Source organism: Nycticebus coucang, chromosome 15 (genome assembly GCF_027406575.1).
Source record: "Nycticebus coucang isolate mNycCou1 chromosome 15, mNycCou1.pri, whole genome shotgun sequence".
NCBI classification, from domain to species: domain Eukaryota; kingdom Metazoa; phylum Chordata; class Mammalia; order Primates; family Lorisidae; genus Nycticebus; species Nycticebus coucang.
Genome location: NC_069794.1, coordinates 33,337,132 through 33,356,686, shown reverse-complemented (window position 1 = coordinate 33,356,686; position 19,555 = coordinate 33,337,132). Strand labels below are relative to the sequence as shown.

The 19,555-nt window shown below is 41.8% G+C and overlaps 1 protein-coding gene across 1 annotated transcript; it reads left to right on the top strand.

The window, feature by feature from the left end:
• The first annotated feature begins 1,757 nt into the window (after window positions 1–1,757).
• Window positions 1,758–10,295, top strand: ACOD1 (aconitate decarboxylase 1). The gene is made up of 5 exons (XM_053563766.1): window positions 1,758–1,845; window positions 5,293–5,454; window positions 6,203–6,292; window positions 7,596–7,801; window positions 8,804–10,295. The coding sequence occupies exons 1-5, from the start codon at window positions 1,834–1,836 to the stop codon at window positions 9,756–9,758; spliced, it is 1,425 nt and encodes a 474-aa protein (XP_053419741.1). The 5' UTR covers window positions 1,758–1,833; the 3' UTR covers window positions 9,759–10,295.
• The last annotated feature ends 9,260 nt before the right edge of the window (window positions 10,296–19,555 follow it).

Genomic DNA, 19,555 nt, shown 5'->3' with positions numbered 1-19,555 from the left:
TTGGCTCATGAGTAGAATCCAAACATCCTCATGTCTTCATCCTCTGACTTCCTCTTCCCTGTATCACTCCACTAGATACAATTACACCTCCCTTCCTTTGACTGTCGGTTAACCACTTAGGATAACCAAAAAGTACCTATGTTCCCCTGGTTGCTCTGTCCACTTCCCCTCTGACTGGTCCCCTGAGCTCTCTCTCTAGCCCTTTTTATTCCACACATGATCAATTCCCTCTGCCTTCATTTCCCAAAGCATGGCTAACACTAGGTTATGGTATAGAACAAACTTTCCCAAGGATACGAGGATAGTATCAGGGAATTATTTCATTGAAAAGAAAAGCTTCAATCTAGATATTTGATCTCACTACTCCTCACATCTGTCTGTCTGAGTCCTTTCACACAGAGTTTCCTGCTGGCCACTTCCCCCTTGTAGCTCCTAGCCTATAGCCACAATACAACACGCAAGTCTGTGGGGGATCCCAATGACCCTAGTCTTGCTGTCTCTAGAGCCCTAACATTCTTTCCCAACAGGCTTCAATGGCAAAACTACCATTTTGTGCTCATCTGGAAGAGCACTGCCTATCCACAGGAAAGACAACCTTTTGCATTTTTATGCAGTGTAGTTTAGCTCCTTTTTCTGAAAGTTCTCCCTTCTATAATAGGATTGCTATAGAACCCCACACTCAAAAAATTTCCTTCACAGTTGAAATATAGTCTTCCCCAAAGACAAAATCTGCCATTATATTTACAGGAGCAGGCTCAGATTTTAAATAACTTGGTCATTGCACTATAAGTATAAACCAATTGGCCATGACTAGGCAACCCAAGGAAAGCAGCACTTGCTCAGAGGAGCAAAGTTAGGCCTGGGCAAGCCAAGCCACCGTGATTGATTATAAACAGAGAGCTGGACAAGCTGTACTGAAGCAGATTCAGGCAACAGCAGAGAGGGAGAGAGACAGGTGGCATCCCAGAAGCCAAAGACCCAGGAACCAGGGATGTGCAGATACGGAAATAGCAGCTCAGGAACAAATAAGGGTACAAGCTGGGAAGAATTGCAATTAACTCCCAATGCACTTCTAGGTTCCTAATCTCAAGCTACCAAGAACAGCTGGTTAGCATATTTGACCTTGGACAATGGTGACCAGGCAGGTAATGTGGAAGGGAAAAATTGGCATGTACCTTAAATATTACACATGCCACAGATTACTCTGAACAAATCCATGATTTAGGAACATTGATTATTTCCAATTTTTAATATTAAAATCAAGGCTTGAATTTTGTTTGTACGTGGGGTTTCTGCCTCAAATTTTCCACATACTCATGCTTATTTCTTTAGGATAAATTTTTAGAAGTTGAATACCTAACTTAAAGGGTGTGAAGATTTTTTCTAACATTGACGTAGCCATCTATGCATAGAGACAATCCTAGTTTTACCCTAAGTTTCCTTTATGTATTTATTTTTTCTTTTTTGTAGTTTTCGGCCAGGGCCGGTTTCGAGCCCGCCACTTCCAGTATATGGGGTGGGCACCCACTCCTTGAGCTACAGGCACCACCCAAGTTTCTGTTTTTCTGAAGCCTGTGAGGAATCCTATGATCGTCACTACTGAACTTCCTAGCCTCATTTAATTCTTTATCCACTGAGGAGTGAAACACTTCATCATAGAGGAAGTTGAAGTGCATTTAGTTTGGAGGTGTTGAAATGATGGAAATTCTAGAGTTAAAACAAAGTGAAAGGAAATGCGCTGTAGAGGAGTGAACGGTATAAAGGCAGTCAGCCGCCCAGCGAGCAAATCACTGCTTCCATTCACTCCTGAGCTAACCTTCTCTGTAGGACAACATGGTGCTCAAGGTATGGTGGGCATTTTATGTGGCTTACTTAAATTGCTTTTCTGGCTTACTTCTTCTTTCCTTGATATCCTTAGTTGCCCTGTCCTTTTAAGTCACTACCTTCTTCTGCTTCAAAGAAATGACATTTCAACTTTTCTCTTAGCCTCTGGGGTACCTAATTAACCGTGTAGTGGTTTTCACCAGTGTTTTAAAGTAAGCGACATGCCTCTATTGTATAAAACCAGGAAGAAAACGAATTATTATAAGTCTGTTGACTTCTAACCTCCTACTCTTATATGTGTCCATTATGACATCGCCTTGTGGCACTTCTATCTCCCCACTGTCACTGTCCCTTACAGAAGATAATCTTTTGAAGCACAAGCCTTAACGTATTGGTTTGATATTCTAGAGAGCTTAGCACAGTGTTAGACACATAGCAAGGACTCATGAAATGTAGTATTTATTCAATGAATGCATACTATTCCTTAATTCATATATTAATCACTGTATGTAACTAAAAAGAAATTTAAATGCCATGAGAAAGTCAAGAACAGCAGAAAGATATTTTAGAAGTTGATGAATATAAGGTTCACATATAGCTAAGCAGCTGTGTGTTTGGGCCAAGAAGAGCCATGCATTCTTTGGCACACAGGGCGGTATTCAGGATTTGTGGGAGTCCTGGGAGCCCCATATATTAAGTCACTAGCAGCACCATCAGCCTGGTGTGAATGGATGGCACAACCCCTCCTGGGCTGCAGGTTGAGGCTGCACCTCCCACCTGCACCCTGAGCATACACTTTTCCCTATAAAGCACCCCCAGGTCAGCTCTAACCCCGAAGAAGCTGAATGGTCAGTCACTATATACCCTCAACTGTGGGACTTGTCAGAGTGGGAAGAGAGGTGAAAAAGAGGTAGTTTTCCTGAGAACCACATATCCAACTGCTACTTGAATCTCTGAAGTTTTACTTGGCAGATCAGCCCAGTTCTTTTCCCTCCATTCCTCCCTCCCTTTGCCCCTAAATATGTCTACTCAAATTTCTAGCAGCATGAAAATCTACATTATTGTTGTTTTCTACCCTAATCAGAAACTTGTGCCAGCACCCTTTCTCTCACCCAACCAGCTTCTCTCCCACTCCAAACTCTCCTTACCTTTCTATTAAAGCTACCAGAGGCATAAAAAGTAGCCTGCCCTCTTAAAAATAGCAGGTATTCCTTGCTTGATAAATCTGGACTCTCTGATAACAGGACTAGTTAGTGGCCAGGTTGAAGGATTTTCACCTGCGCAGTGGTTCCATCTCTGCGACTCTGCCCTGGCACTGAGCTCATTTAAAATGAGCTATCAGATGCTCTAAGAGGCAGAGTAAGTCATGGAACGATGTAATTATCAGAGTAAGAAAGGAAAGCAACCCAATATTTACTAAGTGGACCTACGTGCTAGGCCTATGGTGAAACCAGACTTAAGAGTGCATGTTTTTAACTATACACAACAGATGTTCTCTCATGAAGATGTGTAGAAAACAAAGTCATGGTCTATACCTTGGAGAGTTTGACAATGAAAGGAACTACAAAGTACTTTGCTGCTTCTGAAATGCACATGACCTTCTTCACTGGGATGACCACAGGCACTTCATGTTCAACAAGGTCACACTAAGCCCATGGTCATTGCCCAGAAGGCTGTTCCTCTTTCTGTGTTCTCCCTTTTGGCAAATGGCACAGCCATTTCCCCATCTAGGACCTGGGCTCCTGTAGCAATCCCTTCACTGCCTTTGTCTACCTCTCTCCAAGTCTGTAGAGATTTCTCTGCCTTTCTTAAGACAGCATTGTGCTTCCAGTTGGCCACATGGTCTTTAACATGACGTAAAGTTTGTTGCTCAGTCCTAGGCTGCAAATCCATTCTCCTTTTTACCTGTGTCTCCTGCATGCAGCTCCTCAGCTCAAGTGTGCCAAATTCCCTCCAGCCCCTCACACCGCCAAGCCTTGGCCCAGGCTGCTCCCTCCACCTTTAACCTCCATCCTCATCCCCTGCATGGCTTCCTGCATGAGTCCTCTTAAGTTTTCATTACCAGATCAGGTATCCACATCTCCAGGCAGCCTCCACCAATATGAAAGGACAGCCAGAGCATCTCAAGTCATGTAATTTTATATTTCCTAGTAACCATATTTTTAGAAGATGAAATTAATATTTTATATTATCCTATTATTGATATCATTGTGTTAAACATTGATTCAGCATGTAATCAATATTTTTTAAATATTGAGGGGTGGCACCTGTGGCTCAAGGAGTAGGGCACCAGCCCCATATGCCAGAGGTGGCAGGTTCAAACCCAGTCCCAGCCAAAAACTGCAACAAAATAAATAAATAAGAAATATTTTTTAAATATTGAGATGCTTTATACTCTTTTTTTCCTACTAAGTCTCCAAAATGCAGTCTTGATTTTACTCTGATGACACATCTCAATTTGCACTGGCCAAATTTCAAGTGCTCAATCACCACACATGGAGAGTAGCTGCAATGTTGGACTTTGGAGCACAGAGCACTTGAGAATCACCTGAAGATCCTCATGGAAACAGAATCCTGCCCTCCACTTCCAAAGTTTCTATTTCTAGGGACAGTCTAACTCTGGTGTTCTAGAGTAATGACCAGAAATGTTCATTTTCAGCAAGAATCCCAGGTAGTTATCATCCTTGTGTTCCTCAGACCATACTTCAGAAAATTGGGTTTCCATTGTAGTGTAAAAAACAAGCACACACCACATGTAAACAAATGGGAATGGCTGTTTCCAGTTAAACCCCATTTACAGAAAGAGGAAGCCAGCCAGCCTTAGCCCATGAGTCATAGTGTGCCAACCCCTGATCCATACAAAGAAATGAAAACTCCAGAAATGGTAAAAATGAAAGAAAATATACCACAAAAAATAGACTTAAGAGCCAGAAGCACTGATTTTGCAGTTAGACTTAGAGGAGTTAGACTTAAAATTGAGCTACTAACTGAAAATTAGTAGCTTCAATTTTCTAAATCTCAGTCTCCTCACGTGTAAGAGCACCTACCTGGAGATTTGTGGGTATTAAATGGACAATGCATTTGACACACTCAGTGCAACCCCTGGACACATGTGAACAAGGCAGCTGTCTGAATGTACCACACACACTCCCAGCAATCCCCATTACAGGGGCAAGGTGTCCTTCCCGTCACCCCAACTTTCTGTGCTTCCCTCCACCATCGCCCATCCTGTGCTGTCATTGTCATTTGCCTACTAGCCTTTTCCTCCAACAGACTGAGGACAGACACTGGCTACTGTACATTTCTACATCCCTAAGTCTCACACATAGTAGGTGCTTAGCACACGTCTTTTTTTAGAAATTTGAACAAAATTTAATCAACTGGGTTTATTCTATTGGAGCAAAACTCTATATAACAATCAAGTACAAAGTGGAGCATATGACTGTTCTAACACTCTTCCCTCCAAAGTCTGTCACAGAAAGCTTCGCCAGACTGATCCACGGCTTGAAAGTGGGGCACCTTACAGATCAAGTTATTCAGAGGAGCAAGAGGATGATTCTGGATACCCTTGGAGTTGGGTTCCTGGGAACCAGTACAGAGGTGTTCCGCAAAGCCAGCCAATATAGCAAAGTAAGAAGCTCAGAGTCTACTTTAGAGATAAAAGCAAGTGTGCATACAGGTGTTTTGCTTACTCTATACTTAGTTTTATAAATAGTATGTGATGTATATCACATTGTTCTATGTGGTTTTCTGTGTTCTATGATTTTCTGTGTTTCGGTATCTGAGTTTTACCATTCATCCCTACCCTTTACTAAGCCACTGTCTTAAAACCATGCACTAGTAATATCTCACAATATATAACATATTATATTATAAGGTTATAATATAGTTATAATAACTAAAAGCACATTTTGACCTGAAAGTCTTAGAAGGAGTAGCACCGATCACAGATCATTTGTTGGTGCAAGGAATTTAAGATTCCCTGGAGAAGAGACCAGTCGAGTACTCTAAGCAGAGCGGGCAAGTACATAGGAGATGCAGCATGGCTCTCCATAGGCTGAGCTAGGACAGGCGGTTAGGCCACCTTCCCTGGCATTTACCACAAGAAGCAAGTAGGAGTCAATTCAGACACTCATCCCTGCAGCACTGCTGGTTTACAATAGAGCACCAAGCCCCAGCACCTCCTCTCCCTTCCATGAGGAAAGTGAGGTATTCTGCGAGGAAGAGAGGATCAGTGACCAAGGCTTCTACCTTGCACAAAAGGTTCAAGTAAGAACTATTAACAGAATGCCTCCAAAGAAGAAGAGTAACTCTTGAAATGGTGACTTGGTGTATTGTATTCACACTGCATTCACTAATTGATATTCTTGTGTTGCAGGTCTATAGTTCCAACATATCCAGCACTGTTTGGGGTCAGCCAGGCTTCAGGCTCCCACCTGCATATGCTGCTTTTGTTAACGGTGTGGCTGTAAGGAGATTTTCATATTTCTTCAACTACTGAATATTTTAATAATTTTAGAGCCAGATAATATCTCAGAAATCACCCAAATTCCCTATTACAGATGACATAATTAAAATCCAAAGAGATAAATGGGCCTATGCTTTCTCCTGTGTACTAATTTAGTTTTCATGTCTTTTTATGGCAAATTGATTCTTTCCAAATAAATTGTGCAGTCAAGGAAATAAGATGGAAGGGGGAAGATTTAGATAAAAATATTCCTAAGATACCCCAACTGTAAACCTTAAATGTATATAGAAAATAACAGAAAACCCAATATCCAGACACAATTTCTTCTCAGTTTTTTCTGTGGTGGGTGCCAGTTTCTATCCAGGATGTGATTTTCATTCCTTCATCTATTCATTCAGGAAATACTTTTTGAGAAAGGAACAATAGCCACATAGCATATACATATTTTATGAACCCCCAAATCAGCACTTCTCATCTGACCGATGATTTTTATGCTTTCTCTGTGTGTCAAGGGCAGTATTCTTTAAGATATAACTTGGAAATGAACATATTGGGGATTTTCAAGATATTTTTATGGTTTATGAGGACACAGTAGCTCAAAATATTGAAAGTCAAACCCAACAGTGCATTCAGAAGTAAATGTCCAGCAAGCAGTGGGAAATGCACCAGCCACATCAAATAGGCATAAAAACGTAGTAAATGAACTTCTGGTTATTACTATTTTCATAAAAGGGAAAAACAAGTAGCTTGGATGAAGAGGAATAAAACCTTAAAGAACAAAAGTAATGATTTTTAAATATAGTTTAATAGTTAATCTGGGTTTTAGAATTGTTATGCTATTTTGGCAACTCCTCTAAAAGTTTGAAATTACTTGATAATGAAAAGATAGAAAACTATATGGGCTGATATGGAATACATGACATTGAACTTTTAGAGCAACTTGTTTAAAGGATGGGGGAGGGAGGAAGAAGCAGCCACCTGATTCTGCAGCTTTGTTTTTAAAGGGGGATATAGGTCTTTCCAAGAGCTATGGCAGAGCGAGCACAGGCCACCTGGTTAAGACACAGGGTCCTCAGGGCTTGCAAGCTGCTCTCCAAGATCCTTCTGTCCTCTGGGCATGTCTCAGTACCTGGCCACATGATTAAAATTCACAGCCAGTTCTCAGGTTTCCTTTTTGGAGAATCAAATAAAAAAAAAAAAAAACTCACATTAAACAAGATCATTTCAAAGCAAAACTGGTCTAAAGCATAAATTATAGTCAAGGAAATTTTTGTTTTTGTTGTTGTTTTATCTGTTTACATAGATTCACTCAATGGACTTTGATGATACGTGGCACCCTGCCACTCACCCTTCCGGGGCTGTCCTTCCTGTCATCACAGCTTTATCAGAAGCTCTGCCTCAGAGTCCAAGGTTTTCTGGCCTTGACCTGCTGCTGGCTTTCAATGTTGGTATTGAAGTGCAAGGCCGATTACTGCATTTTTCCAAGGAAGCCAACGACATTCCAAAGAGGTATGGAGAGAATTTGTCCCATCGAGCGGCAATATTCCTTTTCATCTGCCCCTCATCACCTCTGTAGAGCTTCCTGCCTTAGAGGTCAGCTCAGCTGAAGGTATAAGCGTTAGTGCTAACAGATAAGTCACATACGAAACCCCATATCCAGAAACAAAGGTGTGACTTCAGAAGTGCTAATGAAAATTTTCCTTTGGGTTTAGAGATCAATCAATCACAATGATGACATAAATCAGGGCCTCTCATCCCATGTGATTCACGTCATTCTGGCATTTGTGAGTGCTCTGAGTACTCCTGATCCCTTAAAGAAGAATCTACTCTGATATTTGATAGGGTTCCTTCAGACTAATGAGAATATTCAGAATATCCTAACCTTAACTGTTCATCCTGTAAATAAAAAATGGCCAAATATTGGCCATATCACGTGGTTCAATCTCATATTTATTTTGCCACTTAGCCTGCCAGGTGAGAAGTAAATTGAAATACTATACAGTACCTTGGTGTGTGTCACACTTTGGGGCAAGACATGATTGCAAGAGGGACTTTACCTAACAATTGCAATCAGTGTAACCTGGCTTATTGTACCCTCAATGAATCCCCAACAATAAAAAAAAAAAAAAAAGAAAATACTGTACAGTAAAGTTTCACAATCTCTACAAGACCTTCAATTCTTACCCTTACCTTTCAGCAATCAACAACTTTTGCCCTTCTGGCAAATGATAACTCTACTATTTATGAAGAACTCACTATGTGACACTGTTGTAAACATGTGAATTCATTCAAGGCTCCCAAAACACTAAGAGGTAGACATTATTATGAAAACAAAAAACAGGCAGAGAGAGAAGTTGAATAACTTTCCCAAGATCACACAGCTCGTAAGTGATAGAGCTGAGATTTGAACCAAGGTAGCACAGCCCATATGAATTCTCTTAATCACAATGCTGTACTGCCTCCTGGTGGGTAAGGCTGGTAACTCTCCAACTCGGCTTCTTTGCTTTCCAGATTCCATCCACCCTCGGTGGTAGGAACTTTGGGTAGTGCGGCGGCTGCATCCAAGCTTTTAGGACTCAGCTTGACAAAGTGCCAAGAGGCTCTGGCCATTGCTGTTTCTCATGCCGGGGCACCCATAGCGAATGCTGCCACTGAGACCAAGCCCCTTCACATTGGCAATGCTGCCAAGCATGGGATAGAGGCTGCTTCTCTGGCAATGCTGGGTCTCCGAGGAAACAAGCAAGTCTTTGACTTAGAGGCAGGTTTTGGGGCCTTCTATACCAACTATTCCCCCAAAGTCCTTCCAAACCTAGATTCCCACACTTGGCTGCTGGACCACCAAGATGTGGCCATCAAGAGTTTTCCTGCGCATCTGGCTACCCACTGGGTGGCAGATGCAGCAGCATCTGTGAGAAAGCATGTGGTCACAGACGGAGCCCAGTTCCCCACTAAGTGCATTGAGAAAGTTGTACTCAGGATTCCAGACATCCAGTATGTAAACAGACCCTTCCCAGACTCAGAGCACGAAGCCCGTCATTCCTTCCAATACGTGACCTGTGCCATGCTGCTGGATGGTGGCATCACCGTCCCATCATTCCAAACACACCAAATCAACAGGTCACAGGTGAGAGACCTTCTTGGTAAGGTAGAGCTGGAGCACCCTCCAGACAACCTGCCAAGCTTCAACACACTGTACTGTGAAATAAGTGTCACCCTCAAGGACGGGACCACCTTCACCCATCGGTCTGACACCTTCTATGGTCACTGGAGGAAACCACTGAGCCAGGAGGACCTAGAGGCGAAGTTCAGAGCCAACACCTCCCGGGTGCTGTCCTGTGACACAGTGGAAAGTCTTATAAAGATAGTAGAAAAACTGGAAGACCTAGAAGACTGTTCTGCGTTAACCACACTTCTCAAAAGATCCTCTCCACCAGAGTTGGCTTCAAAGTTGTCCAGCGTGTCATAATTCCACCACACAATCTCTCCTACAGTTTACCAACATCTAAATGACTTTGCATTTGGGGAGATTTCAATGATTTGCTTTGTAAAACAAGGGTCTGCTGCTTGTCTTCCCAGGAATAAATGAAGCAAGATACATAGACAGAGTCCAGGAACAGGACACTGTCTATGTGGAAGAAATCTCATCTTGTACATTTTGTAGAACAGTTCAAATTACCTAAATTAAAATGATAAATATGTAAGAAAAATTTTCCTAAGCTTTCATAAGGATGAAATTCAAGTTGCCTGTGATTTGCTTATGAAATTAATCTTTTCAGAAGGAAATTGCTTATATTGCTTATAAAATTAATCTTTTCAGAGACATTATTTATTAATTTTGTGAACCTTGAGACCTTAGAGGAATGTGACCCTGTGTGCCTATTTTCTGATGGTAAAGGGCTCTGGTCTGCTTTGCCACCAACAGAATTCTTTTTTTTTCTTTTTTTTTTGAGAATAAGAAAAATGTATTTATTCTTTTAGTTCACCCAAAGCTGTATAATTAATGGTTAAAAGATGAACTATTAAATACATTATGCACTATACTTTGTTTACTTTTATTTATTGAGATATTTATTTTTATTTATTGAAAAGTCGAATGGAAAGAATTTGCTTTTTTAGAATGTAATTTATAAGTGGATCAACTCAGTTCTCCATCAATGTGCACTATTATCTGTTTCTTGATTTTGAGTCAAGCACTGGACAGTTATGTAGCTCTTTCTGAGTAGACACATAAAGTTTTGGAAAGATCTGTTTCTCTTAGAAGTATGAGAAGTAATATGAATTAATTTTAGCATGCTACCTGTAGCTTTTAAACCCAGTATATTTCAAATATCAAACATTTGAATTCCAGGCACTGGAACTCTAAAATTAAGTGCCATGTGATTTTTGCTCTCAAGGAGCCTGCAGTCTAGTGAAGAATCTGGATCCAAACATTGATGATGAATACAAGTGCAGTAAAGAAGAATGTGAGAAAGTAATACATCCTGAAATGGAGATTGGCAAATGTGAGCCTAAGAGAGGAGAGATGTTTGAGCAGGGTCTTGAAGAGTATGTTAGAGAAGGTAGAGCTGGAAGGAAGAAGGCATGGTGGTCTGAGAGAAAGTTCTGCACTTGGCTCCAAGGCTGCATCAGAAGAATAAGGACAAGTGGTTTGAGGAGGTGGAAAGTCAGTTCCTTAATTTGCTAGCAAATGAGAAGGTTGACAGACTCCCACCAACAGATTTCTTAGACCATGAATTATTTCCAAGCCCTCCACAGTGCAAGGGGTGCTACTGGAGGGTTAGTGGATTTAAATCCTGCCTCTGCCACTTATTAGCTATGGCCCTGGCATGTTGCCAGGTATCCCTCTGCCTTACTTTCTCAATTTGTAAAGCGGTTTTTGTCTTTTTCAGACATTTCATACACATGGAATTATGTAATATGAAATCATGCATGTCTGGCCTCTCACATAATGATCTCTAGATTCTTCCACATACGTATCAGTTGTTTATTTATTTTCACTGCTGGGTAGCATTCCATTGCGGATATGCCACATTTTGTTTACCCAGTCGGATGATTTCCAGTTTGGGCTACTGTGAATATTCACATACAAGTTTTTATGTGGACACATGTTTCTAGCTCTCTCAGATAGATAGATACTTAGGAGCAGGAATGCTCAGTCATTTGGTAAATATATGTTTAACTCTGTTTTTAAAAAGAACTGTTTTCCAAAGTAGTTATATAATGTTATGTTTCTACCAGAAATATATTAGGGCTCCAGTTCTCATCATCCTCACCACCTTAGAATTGTCCTTTTTCATTTTATCCATTCTAGTGACTATGGTATCTCATTGTGGTTTTAGTTTGCGTTTCCTTAATGACTATTTTTCCCATTCTTGGCAGTTTTTTTTCATTGGCTTGTCTTCTTCTGGTTGAGTTCTAAGAGTTCTTTATACATTCTGGGTATAAGTCATACTTATACATTCTGGGTATAAGTAATATGAATTAATTTTATCAGATACGTGTTTTGTAAATATTTCCTCCTTCTCAGTGGTTTATCTTTTCATTTTTGTAATGGTGTCTCTTAAAAAGGAAAATTTTTAAATTTTGATCAAATAAATTTTCCCATTTTTGAAAATTTGTATCATTTTCTTCTTTGGATGACTTCAGAAGGCTTTTTTAAAAATCCAGTTATATGGCTAGGTGCAGGGGCTCATATCTGATATCCTAACACTCTAGGAGACATATGTGGGTGGACAGCTCCAGCTCAGGAGTTTGAGACCAGCCTGAGCAAGAGCAAGACCCTGTCTCTACTAAAAATTAAAAAACTAACCAGGCATTGTGGTGGGCTCCTGTAGTCCTAGCTACTCATGAAGGGGAGGCTGGGGCAAGAGAATTGCTCAAGCCTAGGAATTTGAGGTTGCTGTGAGCTATGATGCCATTCTACCCAAGGTAACAGAGTAAGACTGTCTCAAAAAAAAAAAAATTCAGTTATACACTTTATACATGACACGTAAGGATACAGAAAGGTTGAAGGTAAAAAGATGGGGAAAATATGGATGGAATATTAACAAAAGAAAACTGGGATGAGCAATGTTCATATTAGATCAAGCAATACTAGAATAAAGAGAGTCATTATGTAATGAACAAAAGTTCAAATTGCTAGCTAACTGAAATAATCCTAATCTATATGCACCTAAATTATATGAACTACAAGGAGAAAGAAAGAAATCTACCATAATGAGATGTTTTTAAAAATTTCTCTCCTAGTATTTCATATTTCAAGGAAACCAAAAATAAATAAACTATAAAATATTCAAACACAAGCAACATATGTTTATATAAGAGGAATTCTGTACCCAACTAGAAAACTTACAGTCTTCTAAAATTTTCATAAAGCAGTCACAAAAATAGGCCATATACTGAGCCATCAATCAAGTCTCTGTATGCTAGAGCATACAGATCATTTTCTCTTCTAATCACAGCAAAATTTAGTCAAAAATCAATAGGAACAAGATAAATTTTACATAAAAATTACAGAATGTTTATAAATAAAGATATATTCCTCCAAATAACCCTTGGGTCACAGAAGAAATTGTAGAGGAATGGACACCATGCTTGCAAAGGACAGTTACTCATTCTTATCACATTAAAAGGAAACGCTGAGAACAGGACAGTCTCCTGGCAAGCCTAGAGATGTTTTGTGACTTGGAGTCAATCCCCCAGGTAACTCAGTGTTCCGGAATGAGATAAGATCGGTCACTCACTAGTAAGCATGTGTTAAACATTGATGCTTAGTAGTTTTTCATGAGGGTTGTGGGGAAAGAACACGGGAGGAAAGAGCACGAGGCAGTCCTTGCGCACGCAGCCCTCGTATGTAATGACCTTCACTCTCCACACCTGTTGTGTATGTAATTATCTTCACTCTCCACACCTGTTGTGTATAACCTTCATAAATAGCCATTGTGGAGGGGGCTCGGGGCTACCCTGCACTTAGGTTAGCCCGCCTCCCACAAGCTTGTACTTCTAATCCATGTCACGCCTGTTTCCTTCCTGCGGTGACTAAGACCAGTGCCATAAGGATTGCCACAAGAAATTATCATGGGGCAGCACCTGTGGCTCAAAGGGGTAGGGCGCTGGCCCCATATGCCAGAGGTGGCAGGTTCAAACCCAGCCCCGGCCAAAAAAAATTGCAAAAAAGAAAGAAAAAGAAATTATCATGAAAATTACAAAACATTTAGAACTAACCAATACAAAAATTTCTACATATCAAAATGTATAGGGTATAGCTAAAGTGGTACTCTGAAGCATGTGGAAATTTTTATTGCTGGCTCTGTACTACTTGGATTATGCTGTCCCATAGGACACATCATGTAATGTTTATAAATTTGTCCAAAACAGCTGATCAAAGAGGAGGTGAAGACATGACCTCTATTGTGGCCTTGAGGTAGAATTTAATTACTGTCCTGTCTTGATTCATTTCCAAAGTTTTCAAAGGCACCCAAGAACCATTAATAATATTCTCAGATAGCTCAGACCAACAGCAGGGAAGCCACTCTCCTGAGGAGGACAACAGCATTCAAGGTCACCTTGATATGGGTCATTATGCCCAGTGAGGTAACTGAATACAGATAAGGAGAGGGAACCTTGGTCTGCAGAGAGAACTTAAGGCTACTCTTCTCTGCCAGGCCCACCTCCCACCCATCCCCACTGTACTCTATACACAAAAATACAGAGGGGGCAGGAAAGAGATTGATTCCCCACATTCCTTTCTACACAGATCAAAAGCTAAGGCATTTTTGAACCAAAGCACTAGACCAGGCATCCTCAAACTTTTTAAACAGGGGGCCAATTCATTGTCCCTCAGACCATTGGAGGGTCGAACTACAGTTAAAAAAAAAAAAACTATGAACAAATTCCTATGCACACTGCACATATCTTATTTTGAAGTAAAACAACAAAACAGGAACAAATACAATCAACACCACCTCATGTGGCCCGCGGACCACAGTTTGAGGACCCCTGCACTAGACCTTTCATTGGAAAGTTAGAATTAATGCTGAGCCCTATTTCTGCCCTGAGGCTAAAGAACAGGCGCTGTGTCTAAGCAGCCCTACCCTGAGAAAGCTTGAGATGGGGGCTTGGACAGCCTGAATCTGAAGTCTAGGCATTGTGGCAAATGCTTGCCTTTTCTCTTCCATCTCCTTGGGGAGGGCAACCCGGGATACTGCTGAGCCAAGTTTTGGTGTTATAGGTTTTACATACAAGCAAATTAGCCCTCTACACAGATCAAAGCCAGACCACTCAGGAGAAAACTCACCCTGAGAATGTAATAAAGGTTTTAGCTCACAGAGAGAGGTTCCAACTCCTCTGTATCTCTGCATCTGCAGCACACAACCAGGGCCCCGAGTCAAACTCCTTCAGTCATAAGATCTATCTTTGCCACCTTTAAAGAGCCTCAGTGTTGGCTTTGTATATGTTCCAGGCATCTCCGAGACCATACATGCATTGGGATTCACTGGAAGGACTCAGCATGCAGTAGTCCTCCTGTGAGAGTTTATCTCACGCTGATACGTGACAGGATCAGCGAGAGAAAACAGAAGAGTCTGGAGAAATCCACACACAGGCTTCCAATGCTCTCTCCCTCCCCGAGGAGATACACTCAGCACGCTGCTTCTCTCAGCAGTAAAACATTCAATAATGCGTATGCAATCTTTGTGCCTGAGAAAGAGACTTAGCACTCAAAGCTTTTATCGGAGGTTGGTTATGTAGGCACTCTCTGCTTAGCAATAATCAGATTTCCAAACTCAAAACATGAAAGCAGGTGTTCAGCACAAATCACAGGGCTCACACAGTCTGGATACAGCACACCATTCTTATCACTTAGGGAAGGGGACAAGTGCCACAATTTTAGACACTAGCCAGAAGCTGCAGCCTCCAGCCTACCACGTTATCTCTTTTCTGCACAGCTTTGCCCGCCTAAAACATCTTCCTTTCCAATTTTATGGCTTTTTTAGGCTACAGAAAAAGTTATAGAAAAGTTGGAATTCATCTCCACATTAGCAATTTCACTATTCTGCTACACTTGAGTTCTGTAGGTCTTGTATTTTATCATAGTATTAACCAAAGCTGATACCCCAGTGGGCTTAAAGCTGTCATCGGCCAAAGAGCTGTACTGACCCATTAACCCAGCCAATTATAATGAGAAAATGTGGCTTTTAAAGAATTTTTATAAATTATACTTTATAACAACTTTCCTTGGAAGGCTTTATCTAAAAAAGAGGTCACAGATAAGTCCCCTGTGAGAGGCCCTGGTGACCTGATAGCTCACACAAGGGGAATCTCTGTGGGCGACACTGGATAAATGATGGGATTTCATTCAAGTCAGTCTGGGCTTAATATGTGCACAGGAATGTTCTTGGTGCAGGTGATTAATGAACAAAACAGTCCCCAGCCTTTGTGACACCAGGGACCGGTTTCATGGAAGAAAATTTTTCCACAGATAGGGCAGGAAGGAGAATGGTTTGGGGATGATTCAAGTGCATTACACTTCCACCTCAGATCATCAGGAGTTAGATTCTTAGAAGGAGCTTGTAACCTAGATCCCTCACATCCACAGTCCTGTGAGAATCTAATGTTGCCGCTTACCTGACAGAGCTCAGGCAGTGTTGCCAGGGTTGGGGAGCAGCCTTTAATACAGCTGCACCTCCTGATGTGCAGCCTGGGACTGGGACTGGTAGGGGAGGGGGGGTTGGGACTATAGACAGAAAGGATCACTTGAGGCAGTAATGCACTGTGATCTCCACTGTGAGTGGCCCCTGCAGTCAGGCCTGAGCAACACAATGAAATCCCATCTCTTAAAACAAAGAAATCACCCAGAGGTGCCATAGCATGACTGGGCATGGCAGCACGTGTTGGTAGCAAAATCCCATAGGATTTACTCACATCCATGTGTACATCCAAGCTCCTGTATGGCAGTGGTGTAGCTCTGTTCCCATCAGGAACCCATCAGAAGAGAAGATCTAACTGAGTGCCAAAAAATGTTTCTGGGGCACCTGACAGCATGAGTGTGGAGAGGATTAAAACCATGGGCCCACGATGGCCTATCAAACACTGCGACGTTCAGAACTAAAGCTCATAGGCACACGTAAGACATCTGCTCCAACATGAAGCTTCCCTTAAATATCCAGTTAGCAAGAGAAAGAAAGGATAAATGCACCAGGATCAATAGGAACTAATTAAAGCAAGCACAATTTGATCCCTATAGCCGAATTATATGACACAAGAGAATTGCTACACAAGAGAATTTTTTTCTTGTACAGAGTAAGAGAAAAATATCCCTTCCACATGACTCAAAGCCATCTGGTCTTATCATCTTAAACCACAATCCCATATCATCCTCACCACCTCCTTAATTCCAATCACCAATACCACAGCTCCGTAATGAAAGATCATCTGTTCAGCTATCAGAAAAGCAGTCACATTTATATGGAAAGCATTACAGAACCCGCTTACCCAATGCACACTTTCCATCCTCTTCTTCCCCTCCCTCCACCTTATTATCCTGACCCACTGTGACTTCCCCAGTGGGATTTCAGCTGCCAATCCAGGGGAAACAGCAGCAGCAGGTGGACTGCCGAGCACAGTAGGAAGCTTGAAGAGCCCTTGACAGAGCTGTTGACAGTGAGATCCTTCTTACCCAGGACAGTTCTGGCCACTCCAAACCACCTGCAGAGATCGAGGAGCCAGAATTAATTAAGGTAGCCGACAAGAAGAAGGTCTGACCAATTTAAGGTAAAGAATGGTATCTAAGAACAATATAGCATGTGTGGGTAGAATAGTGATTTTCAGCCAGTGTGCCGAGCGAGGCACACTGGTATGCAGTGAGATCTTATGTGTGCCGCAAACATTTTTTTAAAAATCATTCATTAGGCTCGGTGCCCATAGCTTGGTGGTTAGGGCTCCAGGCACATACACTGGGACTGGCGGGTTCAAACCCAGCTGGGCCTGCTAAGCAACAATGACAACTACAACAAAAAAATTGCCCTTGTGACAGGCGCCTGTAGACCCAGCTACTTGGGAAGCTGAGGCAAAAGAATGGCTTTAGCCCAAGATTTTGAGGTTGGCTGTGAACTGTGAAGCTAAGGCACTCTACCCAGAGCGATGGCTTGAGACTCTGTCTCAAAAAAAAAAAAGAAAAAAGAAAAGAAAGATCATTAATTAAATTATTTTTGAAAGAAGTTCAGAGTACAGTAAATATATTCTTTTTTTTACTTCTCTTTTATTTTTGTTCAACATCTTAAGGGTGTGTAAAAGTTTAACTATAGGTTCAAGTGTGTCGTGAGATAACAAAGGTTGAAAAACACTGGGTATTTTTGAAAATAGTATTTCTTTAACAAAAAACTGGGTATATATGAAAATAGTATTTCTTTAACATCTTCTGGAGTTGATAATGACTTTGAATTAATTCATTATTTTTGTTTTAAGAAGTCAATATAGTCACTCCGCCAGGACACCGGTCCCAAGACAGGCTGCCCTGGCTATTCTCTCCGCGCAAGCGCAGTTGCCTGCCATGCCGGAAGTGGATCGCGCATGCCGAAACGGAGTGTATAATAGAGTCAGTTGTAACAGTGTTTTTACCAACATTGTTTTATTCCATCTGAGGAGGATACTTTATAACAGACAATAATAATGAACTCTTGGGGGGGCGGAGCAAGATGGCAGCCGAGTAACAGCTTCCTTGCATCTGGGCACCGTGAGTCTGGGGAGATAGGACTCCAGGCATCTCTGGCTGGTGGGAACTGCCTATCATCACTCCTATGAGGATACAGGGAGTCAGCGAGAGACTTCTGGACCCCAAGAGGAGGACTAAAACAGTGGAAAACCGGCAAGTAGTCGCGTGTGTTCAACCCGTCTAAACCCGCCCACAACTGTAAGTTCAGTAGCAGCGAGACTGCAAACCAGAAAGGCCTTACCTGTGAACTCTTTTGATGTCCTTGGACTTGGCACTGAGTTGAACTGCCTTGGGGAAGGCCTGAGTGGGAGTGCGGAGAACTTTGGCCGTTGTCTAGGGCCCCAGTCTGAGCCGCTGAGCCAGACGGAGCTAATAGTGTTTGGCGGTGGGTCACACGGATCCATTGTCAGTGATCTGCCCCGGCAAGCTCCGCCCTCAGGGTAGCAGAGCTAGAAACGGGTGGGAGCTGGTAACCCAGCAACCAAGTAGCCTAAGGGTGGGGTCTGAGCCGCCTTGCAGCCCTAACCCTCAGGGGCAGAGTGAGACCGGTTTTGGCACACTGAGTAAGTGGATAGCCACTTCAGCAGTGATTCCAGCGAGAAAGCTGGGAAAGCTTCTGCTCAGCAAGTTTACAAGTTCAAAGTGCCTTTTAAGTGGGCTGAAGAGAGATTTAGGGTGTCTACCTGCTGGGGTTTGAGAAATCAGCAGCCTCCAGTCGTATCAGAACTGTGACTAACATCTCATACCCCAAAAGACCACGTGTTGCCCAGACAATATTCAACAACATATACAAACTGCTTTGTTTTTGGTTGTGTATTTTTTTTCTTTTTTTTTTTTTGTTTGGTTGGGTTTTTTTGTTTGTTTATTTTGACGTTGTTGATGTTCTTTTGTTTCTTAATTTCAATCTTTTCCATACAGATCCCTTTTTCTTTCTCAATTTTTCTAGTTTAATTATAATTTCCCATTGCTGCCTTTTTTAATAACTACAACTTCATTTTTGCTAGTGTTTCTACCGCTATCACTTGGTTTTTCACCCAATTTTATCGCCATAAAGTTTTCTGTTTGCTTGTTTTGGTTTGATTTATAGCATTTTTGTCTTTCCTCTCTACTTGGTGGAGGTGGGGTACTGTGTCTGACCAGGTTAGCAAAGAGCTGCTGACCTCAAGGGAACCACCCAACTGGGCACCCAACCCCCAGAAGGTGGGGTTTTTTAAGGTTGTGTCAAAGTACCCTACTGTACACCTATATTGCCCTGTCTCCCTCTTTCTGTGCCTCTCTTCTTTTTGTCAATATTCCTTATCCCTACCCCCTCTCCTTTCTCTATCTTTCCTTTTTTTCTTATCACTCGGTCATCCTTTCTTTCATCCCTTTTTTGCTCTTCAACCTTCTCACCTTTCTGGTCCTGTAACCCTTAGTCCACAGGCACAAGAACTTAAAGAGCAAGAGGAAGTGAAAGGAAAATTAGGGCAAGGAAACAGATAAAAGAAATCACTCATGAGGAAGAATCAGCAGAAAACTCCAGGCAACATGAAGAACCAGTCCAGAACAACCCC